General features: G+C 39.0%; 2 protein-coding genes across 5 annotated transcripts; one reads left to right on the forward strand and one right to left on the reverse strand.

Annotated features, from left to right (window-relative positions):
• Positions 1-3,594: 3,594 nt before the first annotated feature.
• Positions 3,595-5,372, reverse strand: LOC125224221. Of its 3 annotated transcripts, none has more exons than XR_007176845.1 (4): positions 5,091-5,372; positions 4,783-5,008; positions 4,181-4,686; positions 3,595-4,047 (listed from the first exon to the last, which is right to left on the reverse strand). XR_007176845.1 is itself a non-coding variant. In XM_048127585.1 (4 exons), the coding sequence occupies exons 2-4, from the start codon at positions 4,883-4,885 to the stop codon at positions 4,235-4,237; spliced, it is 468 nt and encodes a 155-aa protein (XP_047983542.1). In that variant the 5' UTR covers positions 4,886-5,008; positions 5,091-5,372; the 3' UTR covers positions 3,595-4,234. The 3 variants fall into 3 exon arrangements, 2 of the variants coding, with proteins under 2 accessions (XP_047983542.1, XP_047983541.1); XM_048127585.1 differs by having other exon boundaries at positions 3,595-4,400; positions 4,488-4,686; XM_048127584.1 differs by having other exon boundaries at positions 3,595-4,686.
• Positions 5,373-7,996: 2,624 nt separating this feature from the next.
• Positions 7,997-13,776, forward strand: LOC125219779 (serine/threonine-protein kinase ATG1c-like). 2 transcript variants are annotated; one of them, XM_048121839.1, is made up of 13 exons: positions 7,997-8,370; positions 9,035-9,155; positions 9,270-9,328; positions 9,747-9,811; positions 10,431-10,524; positions 10,601-10,681; positions 10,804-10,912; positions 11,173-11,245; positions 11,328-11,680; positions 11,790-12,136; positions 12,600-12,891; positions 13,013-13,083; positions 13,303-13,776. In XM_048121839.1, exons 1-13 carry the CDS (start codon positions 8,128-8,130, stop codon positions 13,546-13,548), a joined length of 2,154 nt encoding a protein of 717 aa, XP_047977796.1. In that variant the 5' UTR covers positions 7,997-8,127; the 3' UTR covers positions 13,549-13,776. The 2 variants fall into 2 exon arrangements, with proteins under 2 accessions (XP_047977796.1, XP_047977797.1); XM_048121840.1 differs by having other exon boundaries at positions 11,838-12,136.
• The last annotated feature ends 158 nt before the right edge of the window (positions 13,777-13,934 follow it).

Raw genomic sequence — 13,934 nt, forward strand, 5'->3', positions numbered from 1 at the left:
GTTATTTGGGGATGATTGAGGACGCCATCCGCAAGGAATTTCCAAACACTGACATCAAAGGCCAACCTCATGTAACGTCCAAGTTAACTGCTTGGAAGAAACACTACACTAGCCTCAAAAATATACTTGCTAGGAGCGGCGTCGGGTTCAACTCTGACAATGAATACAAGATCGAATGTGACGACGATCAATGGGAAACAATTGTCATGGTAAGTACTTGTCAATTTTGTGTTGAGATTGGGTATATATCAATGTTGAACTACAGAAGTAATCTTGTTTGATCAAGGCCGACAAGGACGCCAAGTCTATGCGCCACAAGTCCTGGCCCCTATGGGAAACATGGAAGATAATCTTCGGCAAGGACCGTGCTTGCGGAGGTCGTGCTGAGCAGGTTAATGATGCGGCTGGACGTATGCGTGGCCCTGCTGCCGCGGCGTCAGAGGTCAATGAAAATGAGTACACTCAGAGCTTGGACGATCTGGAACCAGAACACACATTTCCCCGCTCTCAGCCGGTGGGAACTCAGGACACGAGCACTGGAGGCAGCGGCAAACGCACCTCGACGACAAAGTCTTGCTGTACCAAGAAGCTTAAGGTCGATGCAGCTGACTCTGCATTGATGGAGTTCCTAGCTAATCTCCACCATGATACCAACTCCAGATTGGAAGTGATTTCGGCAAAGATTGGATATGAGTTTGATCTTGGTGAGGCTAGGAAAGTTGTGTTTGATAAGCTGGGTACGGTGGAGGGACTCTCACTCGCCCAGAAGTATCGGCTATGTAATATCCTAGGCTATAAACCGCAACGAATGGAGGTATTTATGGGCATGCCAGCTGACACTCGCCTTGGGTACCTGCTAATGCTTATCGAGGACAATGCGCACAAGGCTTGAAGAGCCCTGGTTCTGGGATTTTTGATGCCGTTCTCTGCTTAGCTGGCTATATATGATGCATATGTTATGATATTTCTAGCGAACTTACTGATTTTGATGGCGTTTGAACGTAGCTTGCAATTAGGTTGTCACTTTGAGGCTGCGTTCACATATATGTTTAGCCATTAACGTACTACTATTTTGATGCGACCCACGTATGCTATGTGTAGTTACCGTATGTATTTTTGCTCTATTAATCGACTACGTTTTGTATTACTCTGTTGTGGTATGCAGACATTGCAATTCATGCATAAACAATCAAATGGAGCAATAGTAGTTCATATATTCATCGTAACAAACAAGAAGTAGGCATACAACACAAATATGGCCAAAATAGAACACCCTTTCCTGAATAGAAATTGGCAACACCGCAGACCCCACATCCACATGCACTCCAAATTAAAACTAAGCTTAAACTATGAAACGATTCATTAGTTTACTATGGTTCACAAAAGGTAGGGCCCAAACATATAGTTCAAAATGTACGACTTAATCTAATATGTGGTAGCGTATCAAATAAATGGGCACCCACGAACCGATCCAAACGACACATACTACACTCTTGGTTTTTTGTAGATATATGGCCATCGCGACTTTGGGGAATTGGATGCACACGAACTCGCATTGGACGACAGATTTGAAGGGCCACCTATGTCTCTGTTTCGCCCGGGCTGGGTCAGCAAGGCCCTTCCCTTCCCCATCATCTTAGTGTGCAGTTTCCCATCCGCGTCGAGGTCAATGAAGCATATGCCATCTTCATTTGTAGACTCACGATCAGTAGGGGGTTCTTCTTCATCCAGAAAGAGCTTACGACGAAGTGAATGTGGCGGGAATACCGCAGGCGAGTTCACCTCTGTTTCGTTCTCATTAACCTCGTAGCAACTTGGCTCCTCAGCCGAGATCTTCTCAGTCCTGTCGGATAGCAATACAACTGTAACCTCGTGCTCCTTTTTCAGGTCTTCGGACCCGTACAAGCATGCTAGCTTTGAGAAATGTGGGTCATCACGATGATAGTACGCCCCGGCGAACGGGATTTTCTGAACAAGTTGTAAGCTCCCACTTAAGTCATAAGTCATACACATAATACATTATTGTTAAAAACAATACATGCAGAATAGCCATCCAGAGGTTGTCGTTCGCACGAACATATGCTGCCCCGACGTCCCACGAAGCTCCTTCACCGAGAGTGGAATTGAACGTTTCAAACCTAAGCTTCATAAAATCAAGCCGTTGCTTGATTTCTGCCTCAGTGAAATGGATGTCAAGATTGGTCCGCACCTCTTGTTGTGCTGTCAGCAAGAACCAGTTGGGGAAGTCAGGGAGCGTCCATCGCGTGGCACCTTTTAGCTTGATGATCGTGGTCAGCACAATCTCATCGACTTCCGCCGTCCAGTTACCGTAGTATAGGTATGCTGCTTGGGGAGGGATGATCATGGTTTGAGGTAAGAATGGGAGCATGAAAGTAGTTGTATGTAGATCGAAGTGGGTGATGCCAATTAAATAGTTTGTAATTTTTGTGATTAAGTTGAATGACATCTACCTACTCTCCATTACTCATTGCATCGAGCCAAATAAAACATTAACTCAGCCTGCTAGGATTTTTTGTGATAGGGATGATTGACAGATATCTAACCCTATTACTCATTTATGTAGCAAAATCAAGATTGAACTTAGATTGTTTTTTTTGATGGTTTTAGTCGATATTGGAAAATAAGGAACCTCGTCATTGTTAGGTCGTGATTATCAGATGAAAATTTTATGAAAATGTAATCACAATTACACTTGGTGCAAAGTCCAACGATTACCTACAAATAATGTAGGTAATCATTAAAAGGGATGACTATGTTCAAAAGTTTATAAAACCAACACGACCATATTTTTATATTTCTATTTAATTTGATTTGTATTGTTATTTGCCATTTCTATTGTGGTGAGATCTAGGTAATAATTATGGAGATAATGTTACGTCTTCATTTGTCATTTATCTATGAACCTGTTAAATTTGAAAATTTCCAGAAAATAAATTGGTGGAGCGTGTGAATATGTTACACAGTCAATTCTTTCTCACTATTTATGTTTTTCGTAGTTTTATTGGTCCAATATTTTGACAAAATAACAATACATAATATAATATATTATGTACTAAAATATACTCCCTCCATCCACAAAAAATAGATCACTTTGTGTATGGCAGGGGTTTTAATGTAGAAATAGTAAAGTAAGATAGAAAAGGAGAAAAAATACATGACGTAAAAGAGATAGGGAGAAAAAGTGAGTAAATTATGAGAGAGGGAAAAAAAAGTGGGAAAAGTACGAGAGATAAACTTCCCATTTTTAGAAATGGTGCTATTTTTTGTGGACGTCCCAAAATGACAAAAGTGATTTATTTTTTGTGGACGGGGGGAGTATTATTTTATACACGTTTTAATTGACTGTTGGTACTTTTTTCATTGTAGTTTCCTTTGAAAGTAGTCCCACACAAAATATTATGCTACTAGTGCTATTTTTTAAATCAACAAATATCCTGCAAACTCCACCAATATTGTAGTTAATCATTAAAAGGGGAGACTATATTCAAAAGTTTATCAAAACGTTAACATAGTTAAATATAGTACAAAGACCACCAAAATATTCAACTACCAAAATAAGATACAAATTGCAAGTCTTGGAACTTAGTAGCTACTAATTACATAATTAACAAAATAACATGTTGTTCACATAATTCACACGAGTTTGCCAATAAAGAATCCTACAACAATCATCATAATACCGACACACGACATTAACATTTGGGTCTTCAAATCCAAAACAGGTTTCCCGGCGCAAATGTGACTTGCTCTAGATGCTTGCTCCAACCTTGGGCGAATGGGAGGTGTACGTTCCTGATCCAATCGTGGAATGTTTGCACGTTCATCAATGTAAGAGTTGCCGCTAAGCCCTCGAATATACTCATCACACCAATGAAAGGATCCCGAATGGTTGAGATTAGCGGGACATTTCATATAATAACGTCCCGCGTTGATCGCGTTTTTCCCTGCCATTCGCATCTCCATCTTTCCCCAGCCACACCCACATTCGGGAATACCATCAGCCTTCGCGACCCGTTGCGACATTTGCTGAGAGTAAGCCAACAAATACATTATTAAAACTACAAATCATCTATAATTGAGCACAACACATAACACATAGAGTAGACGCAAACAATCATAATAAGGCACAACAAAACAAAATATCCACTTCAGGTGGTACTTAGTTTGAAGAAAGTCATTAGAGAACAAGCGTAATTATTTCTAAACGATAGATCTATCTAGTATTCCACATCTCCTGCGCTATGGCGTCACGTAGTGCAGTCCACTCCGGTGATGGGTCGACACAGTCAACGTAGTTGTTAGCAACATAAGGCGCTCCATTAACGACCATTGGAACATCAACATCGAGGGCGATTTCCACGGGATCTGTACTCATCTCCCTGCGGATGAAATTATGAAGAAGGAAACATGCCATGATCAATCTGATTTGTGTTTGAATTGGATAAAAAGAGCAACTACGCAACAACCCCCAACGCATCTTCAACACAGCAAAGGCGCGTTCAATAATGTTTCGAGCCTTGCTGTGACGCATGTTAAACAGCTCCTTAGGATCATGTGGAGCTGCGTCGCCAACCCCCCATTCCTTCAGGTGGTATCGCACCCCTTTGTACGGCGTCAAGAAGCCGGGGCAATTAGCGTATGCACTGTCGCAGAGATAGTAACAACCTACACACATTATCATGAACCACCCATTGAGAAAAATCAGAACATTATTGTTTGAGGATTTTGGGTTATTCAATTTTTTTGTCAGTATCTTCCTACCTTGCGGGACTCTGAACCCATTGGGCCTAGATAAGGCGTCCCTCAGCACTCTTGAATCACCGGCAGACCCTTCCCAACCAGGTAGGATATAGACGAACTGCATATTTCTATCACATACAGCTAATGTGTTTGTTGCGATGGATCCTTTGCGTGTGCGATACCGGGGTTTATGACTGTTGCTCACCAACACATTGATATGAGTACCATCCAAGGCACCCAAGCAACCCTGCAATGGACAACACCACATCAGACACATATGACAAAATTGAAGAATTAATAACCGAACACATTAACTATATGGTACGAACCTTGAACCATTTCCATCTATGGTCAATGCAATCATCCGGGACTGGGGTAGGCTTTTCAAATAATACATCGTGAAGACTGAGAATGGCACCTCAAACTTTATTCACATAATAGGATACCGTAGATCCCGACCTAATAAAATTGAAACGGACTACCCGGTTTTTTTTGTGATGCGACAGAACGCCAATGAACATCGCAACCTGTTCTTCAATCCCTAGACACTTACCTATGTGCAAACCCCCTCGATCCTTAAGTATACGGCACAACTTGCCGAACGTGTTGCGATCCATCTATGCTAATATCCTACCGTTAATGCTTTCAAAATGCAAAGAAAAGCGGAAATCCGTCGCCCGTAGCTGGGAGCTGTTGCTAGTTCTCCGTTCACAGATCTGGTTGACTACTCCCTCCAACGCCCAGCTTCTCTCGTGCAAGACTTCTCCTTTTTAAGAGAGTGAGTAGAGAAACGGTAACATGGCTGAGGGTTTCGGCGTCTTCAGAAATTTGGGGATCTCCTTTTGGGAAATTCGAAAATGTGGTGGAGGGCGGAGAGAGTGTGAAAATGAGAAGGGTAGATCGGGAAATTTTTAGCTAATTTTCGGGTGTTGGTTTCAAGGAAAAAATAAAAACCACCGCCCTTCTCAATATTTGAAATTGACGATATTAGAGAGGAACAGTGCGGGCCGGTGTAAATACTCGGGCTTTGCATCAACTTATCAGATACACCGAACGATATTAAACGCCATGAATTAAAGGCAATTATGAGCATATTGGACAGAGCGAACATATCCTTATAAGATTTTGAAAAAATAAGTTGAGTGTTGATAAACTTATTTTAACCAGAATTTAAGTTATTGGAACTAATATTTATAGCTTGTTATTTACAAACTTATTTGACCTAGTGGAGATCAAATTAGTAGTGAGCTACATAAAATATCTCTATGCCTTGATGTTTGCTCGTTTATATATTTTTTACTAATAAAATACTAGTATTTGAGACTTTTTTTATTACATGAACAGAATAATACATTTTACTTGAGAGATTTTTAAATATTTTGGATTAATTTTTTATCAAAAGTTCTTCCACTCTTCATGAAAAATTAAGTACTCTCTTCGTCCACCAATAATCATCTAATTTTATCATTTTCATTCATACAATAACAAATGTGTTTATTTACTTTTTTTTTTAGAATGTATTCCACGTTCTACTTACTTTATCTAAAATATAACGTTCTACTTACTTTATCTAAGTTATATTTTATTATAAAAATTAGTATGTAAAAGGTTGGGGTACCTTCCACTATTTTTTTCTATTTACTTTCTATTGAAGTTTTAAAAATCATACTAAGTCAAACTGAGCGTATTATGTATCAACGGTGGGATTAATATTTTTATATTGTTGTGGGTGTCTACTCCCACACATGTATGTTATTGTTGAGTGTGTTTAGATCCTACCACTATCCAGTATCCACACACCATTTTTACCACTATTTCGCCTCTAAAAATGATTAAATATACGGTATATACCTCTACATAGTTGAAGAGCGTTTTTATTAGAAAATTAAGTAAAGTAGTAAAAGACCTTTTGAATTACTCACTCCGTCCCCAATTAAAAGTCACACTATTCTATTTCAGTCCATCCCCAATTAAGAGTCACATTTTATTTTTACCATAAATGGTAAGTAGGTTTCACATTCCACTAACTCACTTCATTTACATTTTATTATAAAATCAATATAAAAAAGTGAGTCCCACATTCCAATAATTTTTTCAACCAACTTTTCTTTACATTTTTTAAAGAGTAAATGCCAAAAGTGGTCCTTAACATATGATCATTTTATCAATTTGGTCATAAACATGATTTTTTTGATTATTTGATCCCTCACAAATGAACTCGGACCCGAATCGGTCCTCAATTGACATAACCGTTAAAAGTAACGGTCAGTGTTTAGCCGATTTTGACCAAAATTAACCATTTAATTAATATTTTTAATTATTAAAATAAATTAGAAAATAAAAAATTCGTCTCTCTCCCATCATATCTCACTTCTTCTCTCTTGCGCAATCAGTTTCCATGGGCGCCGCCACCTCTTCACCGTTTCAATTCATCAATTGACTAATCCAATCCTCGATTAAGCTAAGACAATCCTTTCCCTCTTCTCCCTTTTTCTCTTCACATACACCATTCACATTGACTGGCGGCGATGGCGGTGGCTGACGGCATGGAGGTTGCGGCTGTGCTCTCCCAACAACGGCGACACGAAATCGCCGTGGAGCAGCGACGGTGATGTCCGGTGAGGGTGAGGCAACGACCATTGGTGGTGACCGGCAATGAAGGCAGCTGATTTGAAGAGTTTGAAATTTGGGGATTTCCGATTTTGGGGAGGATCTCGGAGCGGCGATGACAGAGGGAGGACGACGGTTGTGGAGTTCACCTCCTTGAGGAGCTTCGATTTGGGGGCGGATGAACCAATTTTTGCTAATAGAAATTAAGAAGTTTAATTAGGTATAATCAACTATAATTAGTAATTTAATTTAGTCAAATTTGCAATCACCAGTCTATTTTTGACGGTTTTATCAATTGAGGACTGATTCGGGTTCGAGTTTATTTGTAAGGGACCAAATAATCAAAAAGATAATATTTAGGACTAAATTGATAAAACGGCTATATGTTAAGGACTACTTTTTGGCCTTTACTCTTTCTTAAAACCTGTGCCCGGTCAAAATGTAACTCTTAGTCGGGGACGGATGGAGTTCCACGCAAGAGGCCGCAAATAAGCCAAACCAATAGTACTATGTAAAAATTTAATGAATTTCGCGCATTAAAATATACAAACTCATTATCACAAACATTATTAAATCAACCAATCCAATCCCATTCAAAAACTCTATAAATACATTGATCAATTCATCGCCCCAAAAAACAAAGCAAAAAATAAAACCCCCACAACATCATCACCATCACCATCACTGGGAGTTCAGCTTCAATTCCTTTTGATTCGAGCTCTAAATCTCGATAATTGAAGTTGCTAGCTGTCTCCGATGGCGCAGCCGATGAGGAGGTACTACGCCGTTGGCGATTACGTGGTGGGGAAGCAGATTGGGGCGGGCTCCTTCTCCACGGTCTGGCACGCGCGCCACCGCGTCCACGGCACGGAGGTCGCGATCAAGGAGATCGCCACCGCCAGGTTGAATTCCAAGCTACAGGAGAGTCTCAAGTCGGAGATTTTCATCCTCAAGAGGATCAATCACCCGCATATTATCCGGTTGCACGATATGATCGAGGTGATTACTCTCTTGTTTTTGTTGAAATTGTGCTTTGGAGTGCTGGCGAGTTGCTAGGTTGTCGTGAAAGTGCGACTGTTTGATTGATTTCATTTTGTTGGGTTACGAAATGGAGTACAAATTGTGTGTATGTTTATTTTTGGTATAATTGGGAATTTCGATATTGTGTGAAGTATATTTAGAGATAATGTGGTTAAGTGGTATTATTGTGTTGAATGAGTAACTTGATGATTCTGAGTGAAGGCTACAACATGAGGACAGGAAGAGCAAAATTATGAAAGAATTTAATGAGAGTATCTAATGCCATATTGTAAATCACATCTAAAACTGAAAACTTTGTTATCAGGAGGTGAAGGTAGCTGCTGCTATTGTAGCTGTAGTGTTTACCTTCGCATATTTTCAGTTTGGCAGTGTAAACCTTTTGTTGTGACTAGTTGAGTTTCTGTGATTATAGTGAGAAATGAGCAACAAATGATTGTTTTCTTGCATGTGATGGAAATAAAAAGAAGAAACTGGTCATTGCACGTTATGTTTATTGAATTCTTTTGGAGGAAAAGTGATGCTTAATGTGATCCTGCAAACATTTAAGAAAAGCTGGATATTTATCACAGGTTAAGATAATACCTTCATTTTACTGGAAATTGTTTACTGTGTATAACTGTAGGAACCTGGGAAGATATACATTGTTTTGGAGTACTGCAAAGGGGGCGACCTTTCAATGTATATTCAACAACGACAAGGAAAAGTGTCTGAAGCAACTGCTAAGCACTTTATGCAGCAACTAGGTTTCACGCTTCTTTTTTTTTTCTTTCTTTTTTTTATTCTTCTCTCCCTACTCTCTAGTTGTCTTTGTTTCTCGTGTAGAATAACACATCCGAGTTATATCTCCTCTTTTGCAGCGGAGGGTCTGAAAATTCTCCGTGACAACAATCTTATTCACCGGGACTTGAAGCCCCAGGTTTGCATTAAAAGCTACCTTTATTTTTACGCCTTTCCTAGGTTGTGGTTTTCATAGTTTCCTAATTCTTCATACAATGAGCTTCATGGACTTGTTAAGTTTTGTCATATTTTTTACGATTTTGCTTCTCGCTCCTTGCTTTTTCCTCCTACCACACCTCTCCCATTTTCTTTTCAATTCACCAGTAGTATATGAGCCCATAAGTATACCCAATCAACATAAATTGTTGAAGGTAAAGAATTAAGATAGGTTGCTACGTTGTTAGCTTTCAGGCAGAAGTGACATGTTATGTTTAAACAGATGACATGCAATCATTACCTCACCCTCTAAAGTCAAAACAAGTTTTTCATGATGTCCAGTGAAAAATGGCATTTTTTATTGATACATGTCATTTAAATGTATCTTATTGTTGAAACAGAATTTACTCCTTTCCACCAATGCTGATAATAGCACCCTGAAGATTGCTGATTTTGGGTTTGCAAGGTATAGCTATCTTCTCTTCTAGTGTGTATACAGTTTCATGAGTTCATTAGCTACACCTTGCTTTTCTGTATCTCGATTAACTTAGGATACATGACTAGTTCTTTTGCTTTGATGAAGAAATCCATGGATGTATTGTTGGGCTTAGCTAAGATCTTCATTATTAATTCACCTTGATTGAGCCTGAAACACATTGCCTTGATTTTCTCAAGCTCTGGTGCTAATTATCGTATTTAGGCCATCTTAATGTGTTATTTCTATAATTTTTGTTTTGATGTTTTTCTTATTGCTCATATCTATCCAGATATATTAGTAATATGTTAACATTTGGTTTTTACTTTGGAATCTACAAAAATTCACAAAGCAATTTATGATGGCTTCCCGCTCTCTGCAGTTTGACATGCTTAAAACATGTTTTTATTGGTTACTTGTTGCTAGATGGTATTAAGCATTAATGTTATGAAACAGAAAAGGCAAAAATTACATCAAAGATGCGTGGGAAAAGGTTCTAGATTGTAAGAATGTTCTGTGGCATTTGCTAAGATAGTCATGAATCATATTGTAAAGATCGATAATTTGATAAGCATAGTTCTGAAATTCCCAATACTTATGCTTTATACAGATCTTTACAACCGAGAGGCCTTGCAGAAACTCTTTGTGGCTCACCTCTTTACATGGCTCCAGAAATAATGCAACTTCAGAAGTATGATGCTAAGGTGAGATTCACTTATCAATTACTGAAACAGATTTTCCCCCATCTATTCCTATACTAATTTTGGACTGATAACACAGGCAGATCTGTGGAGCGTCGGAGCCATTCTTTTTCAACTTGTAACAGGGAAAACCCCATTCACGGGATGTAATCAGATACAGGTTTGTTTCTTGATCTTATCTCTTCAAGGATGGTTTTTCCTTTTCTTTACTGAAGCTAGTTTTGCTAATGGGGAAGAGCCTAGTTGACTAACCAATAGGATGGTTCATGGTTCATTTTGCAGCTGCTACAAAACATCATAAAGTCAAATGATTTGCCATTTCCACCAGAGGCCAAGGATTTGAACCCGTACTGCATAGATTTGTGTACGAAACTGCTCCGGCGTAATCCAGGTAATCGTCATGTTTTGGATTCTGATATGCTAAACATGCTCAACTCTTTCACATTTTTAGCTTTGACCTGAAAGTTTCTTTGTTAGCTGACTTCAGATTTCAGAATATCAGTACTTCCACGATTAATATAAATAACAAATGATAATTCATAGCTTTGCATGGTTTGCACTGGACACTAGCTTCTCTAAAGTCAGGGCTTTATAGTTCCTTTTCTCTCCCTTCTATTCCCAAATCTGACTGGTCTATGAGTTCCTTCACAGTTGAGCGTTTGACATTTGAAGAATTTTTCAACCATCCGTATCTGTCCAACACGCAGCCAATTGATTCCTTCAGGTAAGTGCTGCCAGAAGTTTACAATATCTTGAGAATACAAGCTTTATAGGTCTGAATAGGGACACTTCTTTGTTGTACTCAGTAATAGGCAATCACGGAGAGACTTAGATGATTTCCCCGGGAGGAATACAGAAGAAAGCTCTCAAGAAGATTGCTTACCATTTAGTCTAGATGATGATTCCGGTGTGCCGGTTGGCAGTCCATCTCCTAAGAGGTCAACAATGAGATCCATGTATGGATTTTCTCTTGATTCAAAATTTGAGCAGAGAGATTATTTAAATCTTGCGACCAGAGTAGGTTCTTCCAAGAACAATAGTGGCCCATGCAAAACAAGAATTACAGGCTCCAATCTTGGCAGTCGTCAACTTTCAGAAGGAAACTTGAAAGAATCACTTAAAAGGAATGACCTTGGAACACTTGAAAGTCATCCAAAAGGTGCATATTTTGTCAAATATTTTGCTTCCTTTTTTCAGAATAGAGTCCTCCTGGTTATCTTCTGCCTGGGCATTAATTTTCTTTTACTAATTTTGCCCCAAATTGGCAGTCGTGGATTCACTTGAGTCAATCGACCAGGATTATGTGATTGTGTCAGGTCCTCCACTAGACTTATCTTCTTCGGGAGGACGTGCTTCTAAGCAAGGACATTTCCCCTCTAAAACTGCTGACCAACCTCTTGCTTCTGGAAAAATGAAGAAAACAAGTTCACCAATGTCAATTGGAGGTGGAGCAACTGGTCGTGTTGATGACACCGGGAATCTAGGAAGTGCCATCTCTGCTCCTAGGACTTCGCAAGGATCAATGGATATGGAACAACCACCAAGTGACTGCATGACACGAATCAAGTCATTGCAGTGCTGTGCATCTTCCATAACTGAATTAGTGAATGAAAAGGTATCTTGCAGCACTTCGCTATCAGAAATCTACTTAAGCAACCTGGCTAATGGTTGTCTTTATAAACCTTGGCTCACGATTCTTGTTTGTGTTCCGCCTGCTCCTTGCTTTGAATAGTGTAAGTGAATTAATTGGCTATTTATATGTGACATAGGAGTACTATTTATCACGAGAGAGAATGAGAAAGTAGGAGAAAAAATGGTGGTTGATTGGGAAAAGTTATTGAGAAATTGAATGGGTTGGTTTTTACTATTATATATTCAATCTCAATATGAATTTAACAAGTCACATCCTTCCTATTGCTAATCTTCCATAAGGTATATGAAGTTATTTACGTTGTTCTATGATTCTTTTATTTTGCATCATATAACATTTGATTCCTAACAGCAGCACGAGAAGATTGCCTGGATATGGTTCACTATCCTCATGTTGTAACTTGATGTTAATTGTTGTAATTTTCTAGGCTGATGGAGGAAAGCAACTAGAGGCATTTTCTATCCAGCTTGTAATTCTTGCTATATGGAAGCAAGCACTGGATATTTGTCACACTTATGCCGCATCAGCTAGTGAAGGAAGTTCGTCTCAAGAGACTACAAGATTGACAGAAGTCTCTAACCTCCGACATAGTCCGGATGCCCAAGAATGTCTTGATATTGCTAACAATCTAGAGCCTCATGATATCTCCTCACTGATTGAGAGAGCATTTCTTCATGAAGTTGGGAATGCTGAAGAGCTTGCTAAAATGATAGAGCCTGGTATGGTTCGCATAGTTGTCTTTGAGAACCAACAATCTTGTTCATCCTTTTCTCAGTAGGGCTTGGGCTTGTAGAAGTCCATTTGTCTGCAATCTCACCTAGGCATGCTTCTTCATTTCAGGAAATATGGAGATGCCAGATGCAATGGAGCTCATATATCAGTCTGCTCTTGCATTAGGCAGACGAGGAGCAGTAAGTACTTAGTCAATGTATTAGTATTGCTACTTTTCTTGGATCAGAACATGCTGTATGAAAGTTTGACACCATCTTATACTGGCTCACCACAGTTGAACTCATTCATAAACTCATTTGTTCTGCTGCGGCCCCATGCTAGGCCTAAATCAAGAACTAGTCTTCAAAAACATTGGTAGAAAACTAAATGGAATTTCTTTTACTATGCTCTGTTTCTAGGTAGACGAATACATGGGTGACATAGGAAACGCTGTGGTCTTTTATTCAAAGGCAGCTCATCTCCTACAGTTTATACTTGTGGAAGCACCTTGCCTCATCCTGAATCCTCCATTCTCCCTCACGAGCTCAGATAGGTACCGTATCAAGAATTACATTGACGTTCTGAATAACAGGCAAAGCATCTCACAGTCTCAGAGAATGGCTCTCTTCAAGGCTGCTGATGATGGCCGACCCTGCCCTTCATGACAATGGTAAACTATATATGTTGTACAGATATCTGTGAAAAAAACGAGTTTTAATCGGTTAATAACCCAAAAAAAGGAAAAAGAAAAAAAGAAGAAGTTGAAGTACCTCTCCTTGTGATTAATGCGTTTATAGGTGAGGTTTTGTATTATAAATTGGTCTCTAAAATGAATGATACGTTTATGCAGTTGATGGTTGATGAATACCAAAAATTAGAACTTTTACTGTGTATTCATCTGTGTCTTCTCTTGCTCCTTTTTTCTTCGAACTTATTATTTAAATTTAAATTTAATTTTTATTTTTAATTTTTTATTCGAGTTTAATCTGTGTACAAGTTTATTGATTCAATTTAAAGCTTTAGCTAATACTAGTATCAAACTCATAGCTCA

This window comes from Salvia hispanica, chromosome 4 (assembly GCF_023119035.1).
Source record: "Salvia hispanica cultivar TCC Black 2014 chromosome 4, UniMelb_Shisp_WGS_1.0, whole genome shotgun sequence".
Classification (NCBI taxonomy): Eukaryota; Viridiplantae; Streptophyta; class Magnoliopsida; order Lamiales; family Lamiaceae; genus Salvia; species Salvia hispanica.